Genomic DNA, 20,956 nt, shown 5'->3' with positions numbered 1-20,956 from the left:
ACACAATGAACTATTACACAATAATTTAAAATAACATGACATTTCTTTGTCCAATATAAAAACACAAGCCATAAAATTACTTTGAAAATATAACTGTTTAAGCATAGGCAGATACCTAATTTTTTAAATCACAATAAACACCCAAAGGTTAAGAGTGATAAGTTCTCTGCTTTGAGATTGGGGATGGTTTTTCTTCTTGCCTTTTTCTGTGTTTTGCCCTTTCATAAGCATACCACGTTTTTCTTCTTACAAAAGTTGTTTTTTTCTTTTCTTTTCTTTTCTTTTTTTTAAATTTATTAGAGAGAGAGAGAAAGAAAGAAACAGGCAGAGGGAGAAGCAGTCTCCATGCAGGGAGCCTGACACAGGACTCGATCCTGAGTCTCCAGGATCATGCCCTGGGCAGAAGGCAGTGCTAAACCTCTGAGCCACCGGGGCTGCCCTTCTTACCAAAGTTTTATAAGAAAATGAGAACTAGGGGATCCCTGCGTGGCTCAGCAGTTTAGCTCCTGCCTTCAGCCCAGGGCGTGATCCTGGAGCCTCGGGACCGAGTCCCACATCAGGCTACCTCATAGAGCCTGCTTCTTCCTCTGCCTGTGTCTCTGCCTCTCTCTCTCTCTCTCTGTGTCTCTTATGGATAATTTTTTTTTTTTTTTTAAAGAAAAGAAAATGAGAACTAAATCCAGAGTCGCAGTGTCCACCTTTCCTATACTCTTGACTGATTAAATTATCTGCCAGGTCGACTGAGAACATGCTCACGGTCTGCTTGCCACACCAGTAGGAAAAATATATTATTTTAGCAGAAAATGATGCATCCTCTAGAGCACACCCTCCCAGGCCATGAGACTCCAGCCCTCCAGGCGGTCTCTGAGCTCCTCTGCAACTCTCTGGAACATGTAGGCAGCAAATGTCCTGTCAGGCACCCACCTGACAGTCTTCCTCCCACTGTGGAGAAACCAGTGTGCCTCCACTTACAAATCATGGCAGTATTTCTTCACTTCGTATACACACACCTGTGCTATTACAACCTTTCCAACAATCTGTTTTGACATCTGCCTGGCTCCCTCCTGTCATGTGAGTAAAATAAACCTCTTAATATGTGTTTGCTTTTATGTGTATAGGAGATGCCAAGAGTTTACCTCTTTCTGAAAAATTACCTTTTGGCAGTCTGAAAACTTGTTTTGTTTCCCTAAGGACATAAAAATGAGCCTGGATGGGAACCCTGTATACCTCGAAGATAAAGCTATTCTCTCTCCGCAAGACTAAACAACCAAGCTCCCCTCACCCACTTGCCTTTAACTCTCCCCTTCACCCGGCAGGAGTGATTTTCTTTCTGGTTGTCTCCTGCCTTTTCTCCTTTTTCTTTTTTAAAAGGCAGAAAGCAAAACCATGGAGAATATTCCAGTTGAGTGTCCGGAGGCAGTGATGAATGTTATCACATATACTGTATCCATCTGATTCATCTCAGTCTTATCAGAATTTTTATTCCTATAAGCTCTTCTCAATGACTCAGGCACTACTCCAAGTTCGCTCTAAGATTTTCTCAGGTGTTATCTGTTCCCGTCACTGTTTCTTCTAAGTAAGCTTTTAGGTAGATTTTTTTTTGCCTCCAAATATTTTATTTATTCATGAGAGACATAGAGACAGAGGCAGAGACATAGGCAGAGGGAGGTGCAGGCTCCTCACAGGGAGCCTGAATCAGGACTCGATCCCAGGACTCCAGGATCACTACCTGAGTGGAAGATGCTCAACCACTGAGCCACCCAGGTGCCCCTTAGGTAGACTTAAAAAAAAAAAGAAAAGATTTAGAGTCATTTGGAACTCTCATTCATTCAGCAAATATTGACTGGGCACCTATTACCTGCTGAGCATTATTCTAATCTCCAGGGACATAGCTTTGGCCTTTTATGGTGCCTACAGAAGCCGCCCAGGCTATGTTTGGAAGTTCATGCTCATACTTAACAGAACAAAACCAGAAGTCCCGAGAGGTTAGGGGTGAGACTCAGAAACAACAGTTTCTATATTAAGAAATAATTCAGCTGTGGAAGAAAATTCACCCGCAGCCTTGGATACAGGCTAAAAGTTCCACCAACAGAAGCAACAGTCTCGTAACTACTTTACTTTTAAAGGACATCTTCACAAAACAATGAAACCAACCCAGGTTCGCTGCTGGGTGACCTGAGAAGTCGGCTTTCTTACCTCTTTTTTCTCACCCGTCTGCTCAGCGATGAGTTGGTCGAACACGGCCCCAAATTCTTCATGAATTTTCTGCATTTCGTTGATATGACTTGCAACCTTGTTCATAGTCTTGATGGCCACTGGAAGAAAATAGGCAGGAAATGAAAAAAGGCTATTTCAGGGCCCTTGTGGGGACATGGGCTGGTGGGGGGGTGGGGTGGGCAGGTTCCGGGGCCCGGGGCTCACCATCCAGGTGGTAGTGTTCCTCGCTCTCTGCGTCTGTCAGAGCAAAGAGCTCCTTCAGCAGCAGTGGGTACTTGAGGATCCTCTGGATGGGCTTGATGAGGTAAGACTCCAGAGTGGCGGAGTGCTGCTGTTTCGGGTTCTGGGCATCCAAGAACGCCTTGAAAGCCGGGTCCGTCTTGGCTAGAAGAGAGAAACACAGGCTGTCAGAGTGGGACCCCTAGGGCCCCCCTCCTTGCAATCTCCCTCACTTATTCCAAGGTGCCTTTCCCCAGGTCTGAGTGGAGAATGGGTGGCAGGAGGAAGGAAGGTGGCCCCAGAGAGACAACTGGAAGGCCCGGTCTTATCTCTTCGGGGGTGAAAATAGGGATTGAGTAAAGGGATAACAGGGTCTGTGAATCCTATCCCCAGCAGTTCAGGGACTGCTCTTTATCCTCCTGTACTAAGAATGTCTTTCTATTCTGCTATTTTTAAAGATTGATTAATTGGTTTATATTCATGAGAGACACAGAGAAAGAGGCAGAGACATAGGCACTGGGAGAAGCAGGCTCCCCGCTGAGCAGGGAGCCCGATGTGAGACTTGATCCCAGGACCCTGGGATCATGAACTGAGCCAGAGGCAGATGCTCAACCACTGAGCCATGCAGGCATTCCTCTATTCTGATATTTTGACATCTGGGGCCTTAGAGACCCTGCAGACAGCCCCTCCCAAGGCCAGCCAAATCCTAGAGGTAGTAAAGGACTCACCTGGGAGCACACCTTTCATTCCAAAACCAACCAATCTGGAGCCCCCTATGCCCCTCCCTCTTGTATTTGGCTCTCTCACTCTGGGCCACCATGCCCTCGCCCTAATTGCCTCAAGGCCAGGTCCCGGACAACCTGGGACAGCCCTGATACCCCCAGAATCCACTGAAATTACCCAAGCCTAACTCTCTTTACCCTGCCTTGCTCCTCCTTCTTGCAGCAACCCCAATAAAGGTGCCCGCATTCCCCCCTGGCTCCTGCTTCCTGACTGGCCCTGGCACTACCTGGTGTGGCCCCATGTGGCTCCTCATGCCACTTCCTCTTGGGGAACTGTGAGTAACAAACTATTTTTTCAATGGCAATTGTCCTCTGATCTGTTGGCTTCGCCCTATCTGAATAATCAGAAAGCCTACATTTTACCCTGGTTTTCTCAGTCTTTCAAGCCTTTCATTGCCAGTAGAGCCTTTCTTTTTGAGAAAGGGGGTAGGGGGGACCCAGAAGCAGCAGAGCTCTGCAGCTCTAAGAAGTGGAGCAGGGATGGGTCTCCCACAGTGAATGCCTTTTAAGATCTGTTCTATGTTAATTCAGAGCTACCTGCTATTAGCATCTGTAGGGCAGGCTCTCCTGCCCAGGACTGGGGCATTCTCTCAGAGGGAATCGTACATCTGACCTCATATAACTCAGGGAATGCTTTCCTCACCAGCCTGGTTTTTATCTGTGTCCCAGCTGGGCTGAAAAGCAGCCCTGGGGAGCTGTGGGTTCCCAGACAAGCAGAGAGGTACCCACCAGTGCATAATTAGGAAGACATGGCTAATTAATGACTTCCAGGTGCAAAGAAATGGTAGAGAGGGAAAAAGGAGTCAGTGCAAAAAATGGGGGGAAAAAAAGACATCATATCAAAGCGACTTAACAGTGGGCATACGTTTTCTAAAACACTTCTGACCAAAAATGTACTTCTATCTCCAGGGATGAGCAGCGTGAGTTAAGACTAGAAGATGTTGTAAAAGGACATCATGAATTGTAAAATGATTATTCTAGCTTTAAAAGAGCAATCACGTGACAGTGGCTTCAGAAAGACCACAATCTTTTCATCCCTGTTAAGCCCCATTACGAGAAATCAGACTCCAGGGTTTCAGCCACCATTTCTTCTCCTTTCAAAGAACAAATCTGAAGAGAAAGGACACCGGGAATGAATGGTGGATGTGTCAGGGAAGCCGGGCGCAGCCCAGAGCTGATACATGTGAAAGCTCTGGCTTCCATGGGATATCCCGAATATAGGCCCACACCTACAAGGGGCACAGAAATCCTTCCACAATCTGCAAGCCCCAAAATATGGCCATGGGCATTTAATCCATCAGCTGCATTTCATGTCAGAACAAAACAGGGCATGGTTCTCAGCCCCTTGTGAGCTAAAGGAGTGTCACTCCCAACTGGCTGAGCTGTGAGCCTGTTAAGAGTCAAAGACAAGTAGTTTCTGCTCTCAAAGGCTTCTCTTCACCCTCTTGGCACATCTGGTCTTTTTTTTTTTTTTTAGATTTTTAAAATTTATTTATTCACGAAAGACACAGAGAGAGAGAGAGAGGCAGAGATACAGGCAGAGCCACCCAGGCATCCCGGCACATCTGGTCATTAGAAAAATGTAGGTCATACCTACCTAATGTTTTAAGGGATTGTTTCGAAAGATGCGATAATATTTTTCAGGTGCAAAAAAGCAATGGCATTGAATTAAGAAAAACCTACAGGGGCAGAATTTCATCTAATTGAGTGATTGAAAACAACACAAGTTGCTCTGAGGACTGTAAAGTGTATATGATTTTACAGTAGCACAAAGTGCTCTAAAATTGTTACATTAACAATCTCGTAACAGTCAGCACTCAGTTAAAGTTTAAAGAGAAATACGTATAGGATGCAGAATGGTATGACCAGTAGAGCACATGTAAAGATTAAGTCTAGGCCAGACAACATGACAAGGAGATTGCCAGCTGCCCTTGAAATTTCTACGCTGAGGTAGATACCGTTGCGAGAACTATCTCTGCCATTAAGTATGTCATTATCTGGGGCAGGCTCTTCTGTTATCCAGAGACCTGGCATTGTACTAATATTTCCTATAATAGGTTTTAAATTAAGCTCATTCTCTCTGGCAGGAAAGCATAACATGTGTAAATTATTTACCTACTCAGGGATTTGACCAGCAGCTGTGCACATGACAGTCACAGGGAAGTGTTAAGACAGAGAAGTCTGATTTCCAGAGATTCTCTGCAATCGAACTTTCTACTGGTCATACTTTTTTCCCCTGGGAGATTTTGCTGTAATCCTTTTACCTATCACCAACACTGCATGCTGAAGTAGGGAAGCAAAACAGCTTTCTGGAGACTCTCAGAATGATCCATCATCTTCCCAAGACACTGGGGAGAAGGAGTCTGCCAATATGAAAACTCCACTCACTCTGTTCTATGCAAAATATAATTCCAATCTGAGTGATCCTCGTGAACAACTGAAACAACTTTATTAGTGCTGGGAGTTGGCTATCATCACACACCTAGGAACAAAAACGGGTGAGGGAAAGATGGAATGCCACCAAAAAGTATATGAAGTGTGTGGTGTTATAAGGAAATGAGTAAAAACTAGGAATAAAGCAGGGGATTTCTAAACTCCCTCTGTTTTGCATAACTGCAAAACGACCCCTGAATTCTGGCCCCAAATAGCCGAGTCAAAACTGGCGTTAAAAGAAGTCTAACAGGGCAGCCCTGGTGGCGCAGTGGTTTGGCGCTGCCTGCAGCCTGGGGTGTGATCCTGGAGACCCGGGATCGAGTCCCACATCGGGCTCCCTGTATGGAGCCTGCTTCTCCCTCTGCCTGTGTCTCTGCCCCTCTCTCTCTGTGTGTCTATGAATAAATAAATGAAATCTTAAAAAAATAAAATAAAACATTAAAAAAAAAAAAGAAGAAGACTGACAAGGGGCACTTGGGCACTTAGTCAGTTAGGTGTCTGCCTTTGTCTCAGGTCATCATCCCAGGGTCTTGGGATGGAGCCCTGCATCAGGCTCCCTGCTCCATGGGGAAGTCTCCTTTTCCCTCTCCTTCTGCCCTTCCCCCTGTTTGTGCACTCTTTCTCAAATAAGTAAGTAAATAAAAAAATATAAATAAATAAATAAATAAATAAATAAATAAATAAATAAATAAATAAATAAGAAAACTAACAAGGTGGTTAGTTCAAGATATCAGGGCACCTGGCTGGCCCAGTTAGCAGAACGTAAGACTCTTGATCTCGGGGGTTGTGAGTTTGAGCCCCAGGTTGGGCATAGAGTTCACTTAAAAAAACAAACCCACCAAACAGTCATGCATTTCACTTCTCAGTACCTTTATTTGTGAAACATCCACCTAGCACATCAATAGCTCTTGGATTTCTGTCCAAACGCCCCCAACCACTGAGAGCCACACCAATGTGAATCTGCAATGGATATGCCCACCTGCCACCCAGTCCTCACATGCCTACCTTTCACCAGGACCTTGGGGACCTTCGTGTGGCTGGCGCAGAAGGCACTGTAGAGCTTGAAACGGTCGGCGTAATACAGAAAGGATCCCCCCAGGGAGAAGAGCACTTTCTGGATTTAACGAGAAAAACCTCAGTGAGTTCATGTTCACTCTCATCTGGAAATAACAGCAGGACACAGAGGGAGTTCACACCTGCCCGACCCTCCCCACAAATCAGCACCATTCACACCTGTCACGGACGGCCTGAAACTGCCTATTGGAAAGGGTGAAGGCTTATGTGTTCATGTACTAGTACCCGAGCTGGCCTTCTCACTAATTACGCGGGAGATGTCACTGCTTCTCCAGCCTTGAGTCTTTAAATGACCCAGCTGGGATGTGTGAATGTTAATGAGAAAATACTGATGGCATTTTGGAAAAGGCAGAAAATTCCTGAAATCTCTCATCAGCTCCTGTTGGGAGGTAGAAGTGACACACCAAATAGAAGCAGGAAATGCATACACCCCCAAAATAGAAGACACACATCCCTGGTCACTAACCCCACCCTCTCCAATACCGCTCCCTCTTCTAGCACTGTGCAGGTGAGAATGCAAGAAGCACGCCTCCCTCTGGAGTTAGATGGGTATCCTATCTTAGGCCACATTCTCTGTCTCAAAAGGATCAAAACTGGGTGAAAGGCTTCCTTATTAGAATTTAGTACACTGAGGGTGTTTTGATGGCTCAGTCAGTTGAGTGGCTGACTCTTGATATTGGCTTAGGTCACGATCTCAGGGTCCTGGGATCAAGTCATGCACTGGGCTCCCCACTCAGTACAGAGTCTACTTGAGATTCTCTCTCTCCCTCTCTCTCTACCCCTGCTCATGTGTGCTCTCTGTCTAAAATAAATAAATGAATTTTTTAAAAAAAAGAATTTGATATGCCTAAGCATATTTTGTATCCTATACATTTAACATATTCTATAAATATGCATATACACACATATATGTATGTACACAAATATATATGTAACAAGTCTCAGAAAAATATCTTCACGTTGATCTAGTCTTGTTCAAAGAGACAGAGAGACAAAGACTGATTAATTCAGGCTTAGAATTAAAAGTGAAGTTCCAAGCAAAAAAAAATTTTTTTTTGAATTTCAATGTGTAATTTATGAACAACACACAGAATTCTGATAGACTGTCTAGTAACAACAAAAACTTCATTTTGAACCACCCAGAATGGGCAGAGACTACATTAGTTTTTTGCACGTTCTACTTTTTCCTCTTTTCCTTTTCAAGTCCCACACCCCCTCCCAACCTCACCACCTGTGCTGAGAAGGTCCCAGCAGGGACAGTCGGACTCCATAGGTGCAGTTATCCTTTGAGATGCACTCAATAATTAAACAAGAAAAGATGTGGGAGGGATCCCTGGGTGGTGCAGTGGTTTAGCGCCTGCCTTTGGCCCAGGGCGCGATCCTGGAGACCCGGGGATCGAATCCCACGTCGGGCTCCCGGTGCATGGAGCCTGCTTCTCCCTCTGCCTATGTCTCTGCCTCTCTCTCTCTCTCTCTCTCTCTCTCTCTCTCTATCATAAATAAATTTTAAAAAAATTTAAAAATATAAAGATAGACATGTTATTTAAAAAAAAAGAAAAGATGTGGGAGACAAATGTAACCCCTTACATTAACCATATGAAGTCATTCATTTGTTTAGCTTACTACCTACTTAGGGCTTACCAATAGGCAGCCACAGAGAAAAGAGTAAGGTATTCATTTATTCTTCCGGACATAAAAAAATGATCTCAGGGCACAATGTGTGCACAAGTACGAGTGGTTTATACGCAAAGACTCAATTTCCTCCAAGTTGACCTTCTGGAGGATGTCATAGAGCCTTTCACTGGCTGATGGACATCGCAAATTTCCAAGGGGATATTTTATCAAAACTTGTCTGACCTCAGAACTATTTTTTTTCTAATACTGCCTTAGGACTTGTGTTCTATGCAACACAGTTTGACTATTTTAACAGGTTTTTATATTTTTGGCCTAATATACAATCAGGATTTAAGCCAAGGAGCAATGGTGCAACCAACAGCAATAGTTTGGGGAGAAAATGCAGACAATCCAGAAGCCAACTGAAAGGTGCTAAAACAAATATTCGGTATCTATCATTTGTTTTGCCTTATGGACAGAATGGAGATTGTCAGGTGTTGCCATCAACCAGTACAGTGAAGGTCAGGGAAGAGAGTCCCACTTGAATGGAATTTAGAACAGCAATCGTTTAGAAACAGCTCACTAAAATAATCCATGCACCAATCCCTCCTAGAATAACTCTGCTCCTAATGCAGCCATGTCCACATCATAGTCCTGTCCATCTAACTCTCCTCAAGTGATTAACTGACCCTAGCCCCACAACAAGAGACTGCTAGGTGACTAGAATCAATGTTAGATGTCTTAGAGTTAAATCAAATGTTTTGGGGGTGCCTGGGTGGCTCAGTTGGTTAAGCATCTGCCTTCAGCTCAGGTCATGATCCTGGGATTGAGCCCCAAGTTCAGGCTCCTTGCTCAGCAGGGAGTCTGCTTATGTCTCCCTCTGCCCCTCTCCCTGCTTCTGCGTGCTCTCTCTCTCTTTCAAATGAATAAAATCTTTAAAAAAGCAAAACAAGTGTTTTAAGGAATGTCTGTATCCATTTTTATTATGACCCTCACTAAGTTGATCAGAAGCAAGTCTGATCAACTAACAAATTACTGGCCCTTGTCACGAGTTCTATCTTAATGAATATACTAATTTAGAAAATACAAATGAACGAACCAACTGTCATTGCAAATGGAGAGCATAACCACCTTGAAGATAAAGAGGGGAAAAAACTAACTCATCCAAGCAGCACTTGAACACACAAAAAGCGAACTACATGTAGTAATTAGGGGTAAAGGGCTATTATGCCTGCAACTAAATTCTTCAATAGTTCAAAGAAAAAAAATTACACACGTGTCCACACACACACACACACACACACATCAGAGACAGGAAGATAAAGAATAAAGCAAGGGTGGCCAAATGTTCACATTTGGGAAATCTGGGTAAAGGATATCCAGAAATTCTTCAGACTATTCTTGCAAACTTTCCCTAAGTCTCAAATTATATCCAAATAAAAATATATAAGTATATATAAATACATGTTCATACACCAACTGTATGAATATTATGTATATACTGAGTACCTCCTGTTGCAGAGAGGCAGTGACCCAAAAAAACATATATATAAAGAGCAGCCTTCATCCCAGTCCCTAAATGTGTATGCTAACATCACTCAGCCAGACTTCTGCAAGCTCTAGAAGAAGTGAAAGTATGTGAGGGCTCCGCATACATAGACAACTGAACCTTAGTTCAACACAATTGCAAATTTAATACAGTGGAAGAGGACAGAAGAATAGGCATTTCAGCAAACAGCACTAGAAAAATCAGATATTCGTATGGAAGAAAGCAGACTCTGATTCCTACATCACACCATACCAAATTTAATTCGCAACAGATCAAAGACTGAAATGCCCATGGCCAAACTATAAAGCTTCTGGGAGTTAATAGGAGAAAATCGCTATGACCCAGGTTTGGGCAAAAGTTTCACAGACATGACACCAAAGGTATGACCCAAAAAAGACATGATTTGAAAAACTGGACTTTATCAAAATTAAAAATTTTAGATCTTTGAGAGACATTGTACAACAAGATGAAAATATTTACAAGTCCTGGTTCCGGTAAAGGACTTATATTCAGAATATAGAAAGAACTCTTAAGTCTCATAGCAAGAAACCAACCAACCAATAAAGTCAATGGGCAAATGATCTGAACAGACGCTTCATCAAAGAGGATGTATTAAAGGCAAATTAGTACTTAAGAAGATGCTCATTGTCACATCATAAGGGACATGACAATGAAAACCACAAGGAGGTGCCACTACATACCTATTAGAATGGCTACAATTATAAAAAGGGACCATGACCTCCTCGTAAGGGTGAGGAGGACAATGTACAGTGGTATAACCATGTGATCCAACCCTTTCACTCCCAGGTATTTGGCCAAAAGAAAGCAGACATCCATACTAGCATTTACACAAAAATTTTCATAGCAGTTTTACTCATAATTTCTCCAAACTGGTAATAGCCCAAGAGCCCAGGAAAGGTGAAAGAGCAACAAAGCGTACTATACCCATAAAGTGGGACACCCCTGAGCGTCATATCGATATATGTAGCCAAGTGGATGGAATGTAACGTGATTATACCAAATAAAGAATGCCATGTCAAAAAAAAAAAAAAAAAAGTATATGCTGCTTGATTCCACTTATGTAAAATTCCAGAATGCAAACCAATCTAACTAACCTGTGGTATCAAAGAGCTCGTTTGCCTGTGGCTGACAGGCAGTAAGAGGCGGGAGAGAAGAATCACAAAAAAGCAGGGAAAAACATTCTAGAGCTGCTGATTCTGCTCATTCTCCTGATTGTGGCGATGGTTTCACAGGTGTGTACATACGGCAAGATTCATCCAATTGTACAATGTGACCAGATGTGGCATAGTGTATGTCAATTACATCTGAATTAATCTGTTGTGTGTGTGTGTGTGTGTGTGTGTGTGTGTTTTAAAGCATGCAAGAGTGACATGGAAGCCAACACCACTGTGCGTGAATCGAGCTCTGTCAGTTGGAGGTACAGCACAGGAAGTGTCTGTAATACAGGAGAGCCAACCGAGGAGGAGGAGGAAGCTGTGAGCATCCTCACTGAGGTCCTAGTCATAAATCCTCATTAAAGCTATAAGGACACTATGTGCTGTAAGACTTTCTTCCTCCTGGATAATAAGCATTTCCATTAAGCAAAGGTTTTCAGGACATGATAAATTAATTTGTTTACTGGGAAACTATGGGTGCTAGTCTCATTTGCTAATAGCAAGTCTTAAAGGGCCCCATGTCACCAGAACAGAAGGTCAAGGTTCGTCTATCTTCCCAAGCAGAAGCCAAAAGAGGCATTAGTTTCATACAAGTTGATGGCATTTGTGTCACCTCACCCAGACAAGGCTCCCCTCTAAGCATCCCTTCAGGAACTGACCCCACCAGGCAACCAATGGAGACTCAACTCCACGAGCACAAGCATGTACCAAAAAGAGCATATGCCTCCTGCCATGTGTTATCAAGAGGTTCAACTGACTTACAGAGTAACCTGCCCATGACACGAGGAGGCAGCCTGACATCATCTGAGGATGAGACTTACCTTGAATTGATCAACTTTCTCAAGCTTTTCCAAATCAGGTACCAGTCTCACTCCATCTTCTAGAGTTTTAAGAAATTCTACTTGAAACTCTACCATTTCGGTTAGATTTCCAAAGAGCACATCAAGCTGGAAAATGGAAAAGAATTTAAGCCACTCCATATTTCATCAGTGTTCAGAAACTTTATTTGCTTCCAATTTCAAAGTCTTTCTATCAATACTCATCAATTAAGATCATGAGCCTACCATGGTGGGGGAGGCCCCTCCTTAACTCTCTGGTTGCAGGCCAAGAGCATAACACACATTTTATTTATTACAATTAAGCAAATTCAAAATGTTTTTAGTATTGCAAATGTGCCTCACTTCTTTCTCTTCACCATGTCAAGCTGCAACCCTCACAAAGTTAAGACAATTTCCACCATACCTCATCTTGGGTGAGGAAAGTTTCTTTTTGAAGAGGTTTTAGGTATCTCTCCATGAGACAGTTTAAGTCCTAAGGGTTGAAAGGATATTTCATTAGCACATCTAACAGTCTAGAAGGAAGCTAAAGGGGAAAGTAACAGATTATGTCCCAGATGCTAACATTACAGTGTTTGGGTCATTAAGTTTATTTAAAGCGGGAGTAAGCCAATCTTTTCAGTAATATTTTAGACTCTGCAGGCCATGTGGCCTTCGTCACAACCATATTAAATCTATTGCTGTACCAGGAAAGCCGCTTCCAGTTACAGCAGCACAGACAACACGTAAATGAGTGTGTGTGGCTGTGTTCCAATAAAACTTTGTCAAAACAGGCAGAGGGCTGGATTTGGCCTGAGGGCCATACTTTGCTGACCCCTAAGTTAAAAGACTAAAATAGATCATTAATAACAGATCACACTGCTGTGACATATAACTAAATTATACAGTTACAGGAATAGATGATTAATACAGTTATAGGAATGCATTACAACATGTGTATTGTAATATATGTATAATGCATGTATTATTAGTTATATGTACTATATAGACATTATGAATTATATAGGAATGACATAGTTACAGGAATAACTAAATGAACACAAGTGAGAATAATAAGAAAACAGATACCCTTCTGTCTAGACTCAAATTAGATACTGAAAATAATACCTTAAAATTTTTTAAAAACTAAATTCCATTTTAGTATTAGCTCAACAACAGATTTAGAAAAGTCAGAGGGCACACTGAATAGTCACCATCCTCTCCTTTGTCGATCAGTGACAAATGTCAATGAATTGCCCCAAGAATTGATGTGCTTCCTTAACATGCAGGAGATCTGAATGTTCAGAGGAAAGGCCAGATTCCACAGGAGACCAAACACAGTGTTAAACCCACAAAGCCCCTCCTTCAAGAACGAGGGGGGGGGGGGTAGACCAGCAAGACGTACTTTCACGTAGGTGCGCTCTGTCTCCAGGAGCTCACAGATCACTTTGCGCAGCTTGTCAGCGTCCGTGAGCTGCCTCATCGTGGCCAGCTGAGGCCCGGTGGCGTCCTGAGGAGGTGGGCTTGGGTCAGAGGGGTTCATCTCATGCAGACTGCGGCAAAATGCGGCCACCTGTTCCGTGCTCTTCGGAGCACAGTTGAAAAGGCAAAGCAGAGGAAGTTACCTCTCACAAGAGAGACCTGTCTGACAGCTGTTCTGCCTAAAGGTGTCCTTCCCAGTTAATGAACTGCCACACACACAAATTACATCTCTCCTTTCCCCAGACAGCTCTACACATATAAGAGCTCACTGAACGCTCAGAACAACCATAACAACAATTGCTAACAGATTCTGAGTGTTCACTACATGCCAGGCACTTGTCTGATGTATTTATTCCTCCCACATGGTAAGTTAAGGGCTATTAGCATTCCTATGAAACAGCTGAGACCCAGAGAGGTTAAGTAACTCATCGGACCCAAAGGAGGCCCAGAGAGGTTAAGTAACTCATCGGAAATTGCACAGCTCTTGCACAGCTCGAAAATGGCAGAGCTGGGATTTGAACCAGGCAGTGTGGATCAAAGCCTGTGTTCATAACTACTCTGCAAGAAGCTTACAAATAAGCAGACGGAGAGATGGAAAAATTAAACTCAATTCACTCCAAAGACAAGGCTAATTATCATAGCCCCCACTTAAGTAAACTATACTTTGCAATACTGGAAGATGATTTTATAAGCTAAGATTCTTTCTGGCTCTGTTAAAAATTAGCCCTAAGGTAACTTTCTAGATAATGATGGATACTCATATATTTTAAGGGAAGAAAGGGAAAAGTTTCTGTCTCTCCAGCTTCCCCAAGCAGAAAAATACCTCCTCTTTCGAAATAAAGGCTGTGGAGCCCTGAATAAGGCTTCAGTGGGGGAGCTCAGCCTCCACCTAATCTCTGTCCAGGATGATTCAGGTAGAAGTTTAGGGTTCTAGGATTCTAAAATTCAAACTTCAAGTTATGCAAAACAATTCTCCAAAGCATGGGTGGTAGGCGGGGTGCTAAAAACCGAGTGGAATTTGTACTTGGCTACCTGGGCTGCATATAGCAATCACCTGGGGAGCATGCCCAGCACTCTCCAGATCAATTCAATCAGGACCTCCAAGATGGGATGAGCCAGCGTATTGTTTAAAGCTCCTGATGGAATGCCTCCAGAAGCTATTTTGTAGCACAAAATCTAGTTTATTAATATTTGTCCAAATGTACCACTCTATAAATGTTTGCTAGATATCTCCTTGAAGGCAAGCTGTCTGCTCCTCCTCCTCTCCCTGGCTTCCAATGTCTAATTCATCCCTAGGCACAGAGTATTCCCAGCAAACACGGGTGCAGATAAAGAAGTACTTCTTTCACCCACCCACCCAGGAAGAACATAAGAATATCCTCCCAGAGCTGGAAGTCAAGGCTGGCATTTGGTGCAGAGCACAGAAGCTAAAACCAAAGGTACTCCATGGGGGCAACCCCTTACACACAAAGGAAGAAGGCAGCCAACATTAGCACGCCTTCCCCTCACCGGCATAACCCAGAGGGAAAGGAGCATAGAATAAAGGCAGTACAAGGACAGGGGAAGTCAGAACCTAACAAGGATGCATTCACGATAATGCCATGACAGCAAAGAGGAAAAGCCAGGACCCAAATCTACATGATTATTATTTCTGTGTGTGTTTTAAAGATTTATTTATTTATTTGGGGGGAAGGGGCAGAGGAGGGGAAAGAGTCTCCTCAGGCAGCACAGAGCCTGATGTAGGGCTCAATCCCAGGGCCCTGAGATCACAACCAGAGCTGAAACCAAGAGTCGGCTGCTCAACTGACTGTACCACCCAGTTGCCCCTATTTCAATTATCTTACAATGACCATAGCTTATTTTGTTGCCACCACTGACCCTAGTCTTATGTGCCAGAGGGTACCAGTCATCTCTCAGGGGGCCACTGTCCAATGCTCTCCATGGATTCAGTGTTCCAGTCACTATTTATCCCCACAAAGAATTCTCCCTTCAGGGACGAACCAAAAACTCACCAAAATGTGCTGAATTGTAAGAAATGTGAATTATGTGTCAATAAGGCTGTTAAAAAAGAAAGAATTTCATTAAAGCTTATTTCTGGAAAAATCAACTAAACAGTTTTTTTATTTAGCTATGTTAGTATTTTACTACCTCGTCCTTTCCTTTCTTAAACATCTGGCTAAATATAGCTTTGTCTTACAAATTACACAAAAACAAAAGACCCGTTGTAACAAAAAAACGCTCACATAGCTTTTAAATAATCTGGGGATAACTGTAATAGGTCACTACTGCATTATAACATAGATATGATGGGGAGAGGTAACCCTCACCAAAATTAAAAAATTAAAATCCCATATGGACAGACCAAGAGAAAGACTGATAACTAACAGTCCTGCCTTCCAGCTTTTCCCACCTGTCTTTTATTGCCTAGATTCAGCATCCTGCAAAGGAACCGAACACAACAAACATATAATTGGCACCTTCCCTTATACAATGCGTTTCTCAGGGGCCCAACAGTAACCACAGCTGTCTGTCATTTCTATGCAGATTAACATCAAAGCTACTCCTCATGATAAATAAATCCATCGCTTCATTCCCATCAGAGACACAATGTGCTTTTCTACAATTTTATCATTTAGACAAGTTGCCATGGGAGATCCAATGTCCTCATAGGGTATACGAAAGGTGCTCCATACTTTCAGGATGGGCCAAAGTTATGGCCTGGGGACTCAGGCACATATCAAGGGCAGGAAATTCCAGAAGGTGCTTCTCTCTGTGCTCCTAATTCTCAGCGCACTGACCAGCTACCGTTGTCACCTATATCTGCATATAATAGTGAAAGGTATGGATGGACTTTCTAAGGTTCTCATTCCCACTGTTTCACCATCAATGCCTTGAGGCTTCCGTTTTTAAGAGTGTAAATTGAGTTTCTCACTTTGTGTGAAGTTCACCACTTCTAAGGTCAGGCATCCTTATGTTAAGCAGGCCCAAGGGAAGAGCTGAGGTTAATGGCTTGTGGGCTAGGGCCTTCATGCTCTAAATCTATGTCATAAAGCTAAAGTCATATCCTACCCAACCTCATTCCCAAACACCCAGCCTGCTCATCTTTCTTCCCCTCTGAGCCAAGTTCTGGATTATAGAAAAAATCATGAGCATCCAAGGGACGCTCCCAAATTCCTTTAAATCCTCTTCTGACAATTCAAAGCCTTAGGCATCCCTTTCTTATTAAATACAATCCTAAATTTAGGATAGATTTAGCCAGGTGCTCTCTTACATAGAGACAGGGCAAAGCAGTCTCAACACAGACCACCCTGTTCTCTGATTCGAGGTATAAACTCTCATAAGGGATATGGACATATTCCTAACATGGACATAATCTCTTTATTCCCAATTACATGCTATTTATAAAACAGAATTCCAAGTTACAATGCATATTGTCACAGCACGTTTTGCAAGGCTCTTAATGAAACTTTTACTTGGAAACAAAATGATGGCATCAAGCTGGAGAATTTTTGTCTTACTGAAATGTTACCCAAAAAACATCCTCATTAGGAAGTATGAAATGCAGGTCTTTTCTAGAATACCTCTAATGCAGAGATTTTATACGTTGTGGCCCAACTTTTAAGTCTCCCTGACCCTATACTAGTGGCTAGATTTTTTTGCATCGAGATCCACTGAGACCTCCTCTGGGTAGCTTAGCTGTGACTCCGGTCATAAGAGGAGGGGGTACAGAACTCCCCCCTACCGCTCCGACACTGAGCATCCTTAGCTGTCCTCTTTATTCCACACCCAGCTCCGCAGCCAGGGATGCCTGGAAAGGTGGCTGCCGTGGGAGGTTCTCCACACACTCCTCAGAGCCAAGTTTCCTGGAACTGGGACAAACAGTGAAGTGCTGCTAAGAAGGAGGAGACAGTGGAGGTTTCTGTACTGGGCGAGGGACAAACCTCTTCCCACCAGAGGACTACAATCAGTCACCCTGGAGACAGAAAAGCACTTTGGGGCACTTCAGAGCTGCCAGCTTGAAACTGTTCAAGGTAGTGAAGCCACTCCACTGTCAGGGCTAAGAATTATCCAACCAACGTGTGGAGAAGAGTACACAATTGCAGGAGGAAACGAGCCCCTTTACTGAGGCCAGCATGAAGCTCAATGTTTATAATATCGCTTTCTTCCTGTGGAAGATGAAAAGAAAGTACAAAAAGAGGGGGGGGGTAGACTTTTAAGTATACACTATTGACTCAAGCTACCCAGCTGTTTAAGCTCTTCCTGTTATGCAACCAGTAAAGGCAATTTCTATCTCTAGATGAGTTCAGAGTTCTAAAACTGTCCTTTAAGTCTGACCGATTTAACACATCCCACAGATTTAAAAGGGGCCAGAGTGGCCTAAATTCTTAAAACCTTTACTTAAGGTTTTTTGGAGACAAACACCAAAGTCATGTTCTCTATAATTTCAGCGACCACTATATGCAGTGGTAATCCCTCTAGTTTTCCCATCACCTTCTCTGTCTCCTTTTGAACAAATGTTGAAGAAGAAACATCGAAGAAGGATGAAAGCTCCAGTTGGGTAAATCAGGTGTCCTCACCGCCAGATTTCAAGTTTCATTGAACGACACAAAATCTAATTGTGGGCAGACTTCAATATTAATACTGAAGTACTAAAAAGCTTAATTTGATTTGGTTAAATTATTCCTTGTCGTTAACCAGCTGGACTTTCTCACTAGGGACTCACCATTTACTGACATACAGTAAATATAAGTCAGTTGATGCTAAACCATCAACACAACCCCTGAGCCAACACTTCTATCACCATCTCCTTCTCAAGTAAGCAGAAATAAAGCCCCAAACACTTAAAACTTGACAGGAGGCAAGGTGGACATCCTTCTTCCAGAAATGCTTGATGAGCACTCAGGCTACCCAGTCTGAGGCGGGGATCAGGGAAATGTGCCATACACCTAACACAAACACACTCAAAATCTCAACAACCAAAAGAGAGGAGAAGAATTCAAATGACACTCAGTTTTAAAAAATACTATATAATACATCTTTATGACATTTAAGAATGAAAAAAGATAAATGTGAAGATTCTAGGCCAATTCGACCCCACACCAACTACTGATGCCCAACTACCTCCTCCCCCCTCCCCGACCCTGCCGTGCTAAACTATATATTCTTTATCAACAAGGGAGATCGGAGGGTAAAAGGATGCAGTGATGGGGAAACGGGACAAGCACAATCACTGTCATTTGGGCTGAAAAGCAATCCAGCTGGAAAGTCGTAACATAAACAAGGTTAGCAAGAAAGAATTCAAACATGCTCACCAGATGAAGTGTCCGATATATAGAATCACCGGACTTGTCATTGTTTTCAATCCTGGGCTTGCGCTTTATTTTCCACAGTGCAGACATCATCAGGAATATATTCTCATGGTAATTTTACCACCTGACGTGTTCCGCACAGAAACAGAAGTTTCTTAAAATACCCCGAGAGCGCCCAACGCCTTCCAGTTCCCAAGGGAGCATCCTCTCATCTAGGCAGCCCATGCCGGCTCGCCCAGGAAACCTACTGCTGCATCAACAGATAGGACAGCAGCACAGCAGCCTCTGGGATGGTGTCAAAGGCTAACGCATGGACAGGAATTTATGCTTTGATTTCACCTGGCTAACCCACAAAAGTTCCAGAAAGAGAGAACCAAAAGAGACCAGAGCACAAAGCAGAAAAAGCCTGCCCAGGATGTGAGCCGCTCTGCTCTGCGGACCAGGATCAGCTGATTGGCCAGCGTCATGCACTGCACAGGGATATTAAACCCCGCCGGCTCAAACAACTTTGAAGACACCCCTCACTGAGTCTGGGGGCAGGCACTAAAAAAATAAAGAAAGAAAAATAAGTAAATAAAGAATAAAAACTATATAGATAGATAGTTTTTTTTTTAACCAGTTTATGTTTTCACATTTTCCGCTTCATGCTTTGTTCCTAAAGCAGACATTTCCGAGACAATCCCAATTTGGATTAAAAAAGAGGAAAGGTGGCTTTCAGGATGGAAATGTTCTGAAAATCATTCTAATACATTTGCTAAGTGGAAAACAGGAATCACAGCTGCCAGGGGGGCCAGGAATACATAACAGGACAGCTGGGGGCTCATTAGCATTCATTGCCAGAGACAAGAGTTTTAGATTAGAAGCACAGAAACAAGTGACCAGTGGAGGAGGCCCCTTTGAGGTCAGCACCCACAGACACAAGAGGAAGGAGGTGGCTCACAAAGAGAAAGGCTGCTAGACTGCCCCCCACCCCCACTCCCTCCCCCCTCCCCATGTGAGAGCCCCACCCCCACCCCCAGGGACCTGACTTTCTAGTGCCACCAATGCTCTGGAAGCCGCAATTATCTACTTGCTGAACTCCAAAAGGCCAGAGGAGCAACAACTATTAAAAAATAAAAAAATAAAAAAACACATAACACTCCAACCTGCATTGTCTTTACTCTGCCCATTATTTCATAAAGCAATTCATTTACAAAGAGCAAAAATATTAAACAAACAAAGCAAATCAACAGCCTTTACAGATTCAGCAAGAATAATAATAAAAAAAAAAGGATTGCTTGTTTTATTTCATTTCTTGATCCGTTTGCTAATTTATTTGTTTTTACATTCTACACCCAGCCTGGTGCCTTCAAAGTAGGGCTAAATCATCCTTCCACGTCTAAGGCAGCTTGCGACTTAAAAATTAATGTGCAGTTTGTTCTCAAGAAAAATTACTGATCTAGGAGATGTGTCAAAAGAATATTTCATTTTGATCAAGAAACTCAAGATATGTGCTTGCTCTTACTCTAAATCATAAATCATAAGAAAAAAAAAAGACACCCAGAAAGGTTCAGCATTAAGAAAATATGTAAGTGGTTAATGAGTACATATCTAATTGACTTGCTCAGCACACTAATTAATTTCTTCTTTTTCTGAAACCTAGAATTTAACACCAGACTTTAACATCTGGCCAGAAGGTAGTTGTAGCACAGCAGGTGACAACACAAGGCCTTGTCTTGCCATCTCAGAGCTGTGTGACCTTCACTGAGTTGCTAACCTCTCTGTTCCAATGTCATTACCTATGAAATAGAAGGAATAATAGTATTTCTCTCTCAGAGGTACTGTGAGGATGAGATGGTGCCCAATATATACAAGATACTAAGTAAGTGTTAGTTCCATTTACTATCAGGAATACATAGTAAGGGAGTGCCTGGGTGGCTCCATCCATTAAGCGTCTGCCTTCAGCTCAAGTCAGGATCCCAATGTCCTGGGTTGGGCTCTTGGCTCAGTGGGGAGTCTGCTTCTCTCCCTCCTCCATCTCCCCCCCACCATAAACAAAATTTAAAAGAAGAAAGGAAAGAAAGAAGAAAGAAGAAAAGAAAGAAGAAAGAAAGAAAGAAAGAAAGAAAGAAAGAAAGAAAGAAAGAAAGAAAGAAAGAAAGAAAGAAAGAAAAAGAAAGGAAGGAAGGAAGGAAGGAAGGAAGGAAGGAAGGAAGGAAGGAAGGAAGAAAGGGAAAAGGAAAGAAGGAGGGAAGGAAGGAAGGAAGGAAGGAAGGAAGGAAGGAAGGAAGGAAGGAAGGAAGGAAGG

General features: G+C 42.9%; 1 protein-coding gene across 7 annotated transcripts in view; it reads right to left on the bottom strand.

Moving 5' to 3' along the window:
* Positions 1 to 20,956, bottom strand: part of TIAM1 (TIAM Rac1 associated GEF 1) — a 379,913-nt gene that overhangs the window by 18,649 nt on the left and 340,308 nt on the right. For 6 of the 7 annotated variants that reach the window (XM_041735233.1, XM_041735234.1, XM_041735232.1 and 3 more), the window contains 6 exons: positions 13,284 to 13,463; positions 12,306 to 12,374; positions 11,885 to 12,010; positions 6,657 to 6,765; positions 2,422 to 2,601; positions 2,197 to 2,315 (listed from right to left, as the gene is read on the bottom strand). In XM_041735233.1, coding sequence (XP_041591167.1) covers positions 2,197 to 2,315; positions 2,422 to 2,601; positions 6,657 to 6,765; positions 11,885 to 12,010; positions 12,306 to 12,374; positions 13,284 to 13,463 — 783 coding nt within the window. Of the gene's footprint in view, positions 1 to 2,196; positions 2,316 to 2,421; positions 2,602 to 6,656; positions 6,766 to 11,884; positions 12,011 to 12,305; positions 12,375 to 13,283; positions 13,464 to 18,672; positions 19,062 to 20,956 lie in introns of those variants that run through there. The other variant, XM_041735238.1, reaches the window with a different exon arrangement.

The sequence above is a fragment of the Vulpes lagopus genome, chromosome 20 (assembly GCF_018345385.1).
Source record: "Vulpes lagopus strain Blue_001 chromosome 20, ASM1834538v1, whole genome shotgun sequence".
Classification (NCBI taxonomy): Eukaryota; Metazoa; Chordata; class Mammalia; order Carnivora; family Canidae; genus Vulpes; species Vulpes lagopus.
This window is presented reverse-complemented; position numbering and strand designations above follow the sequence as displayed.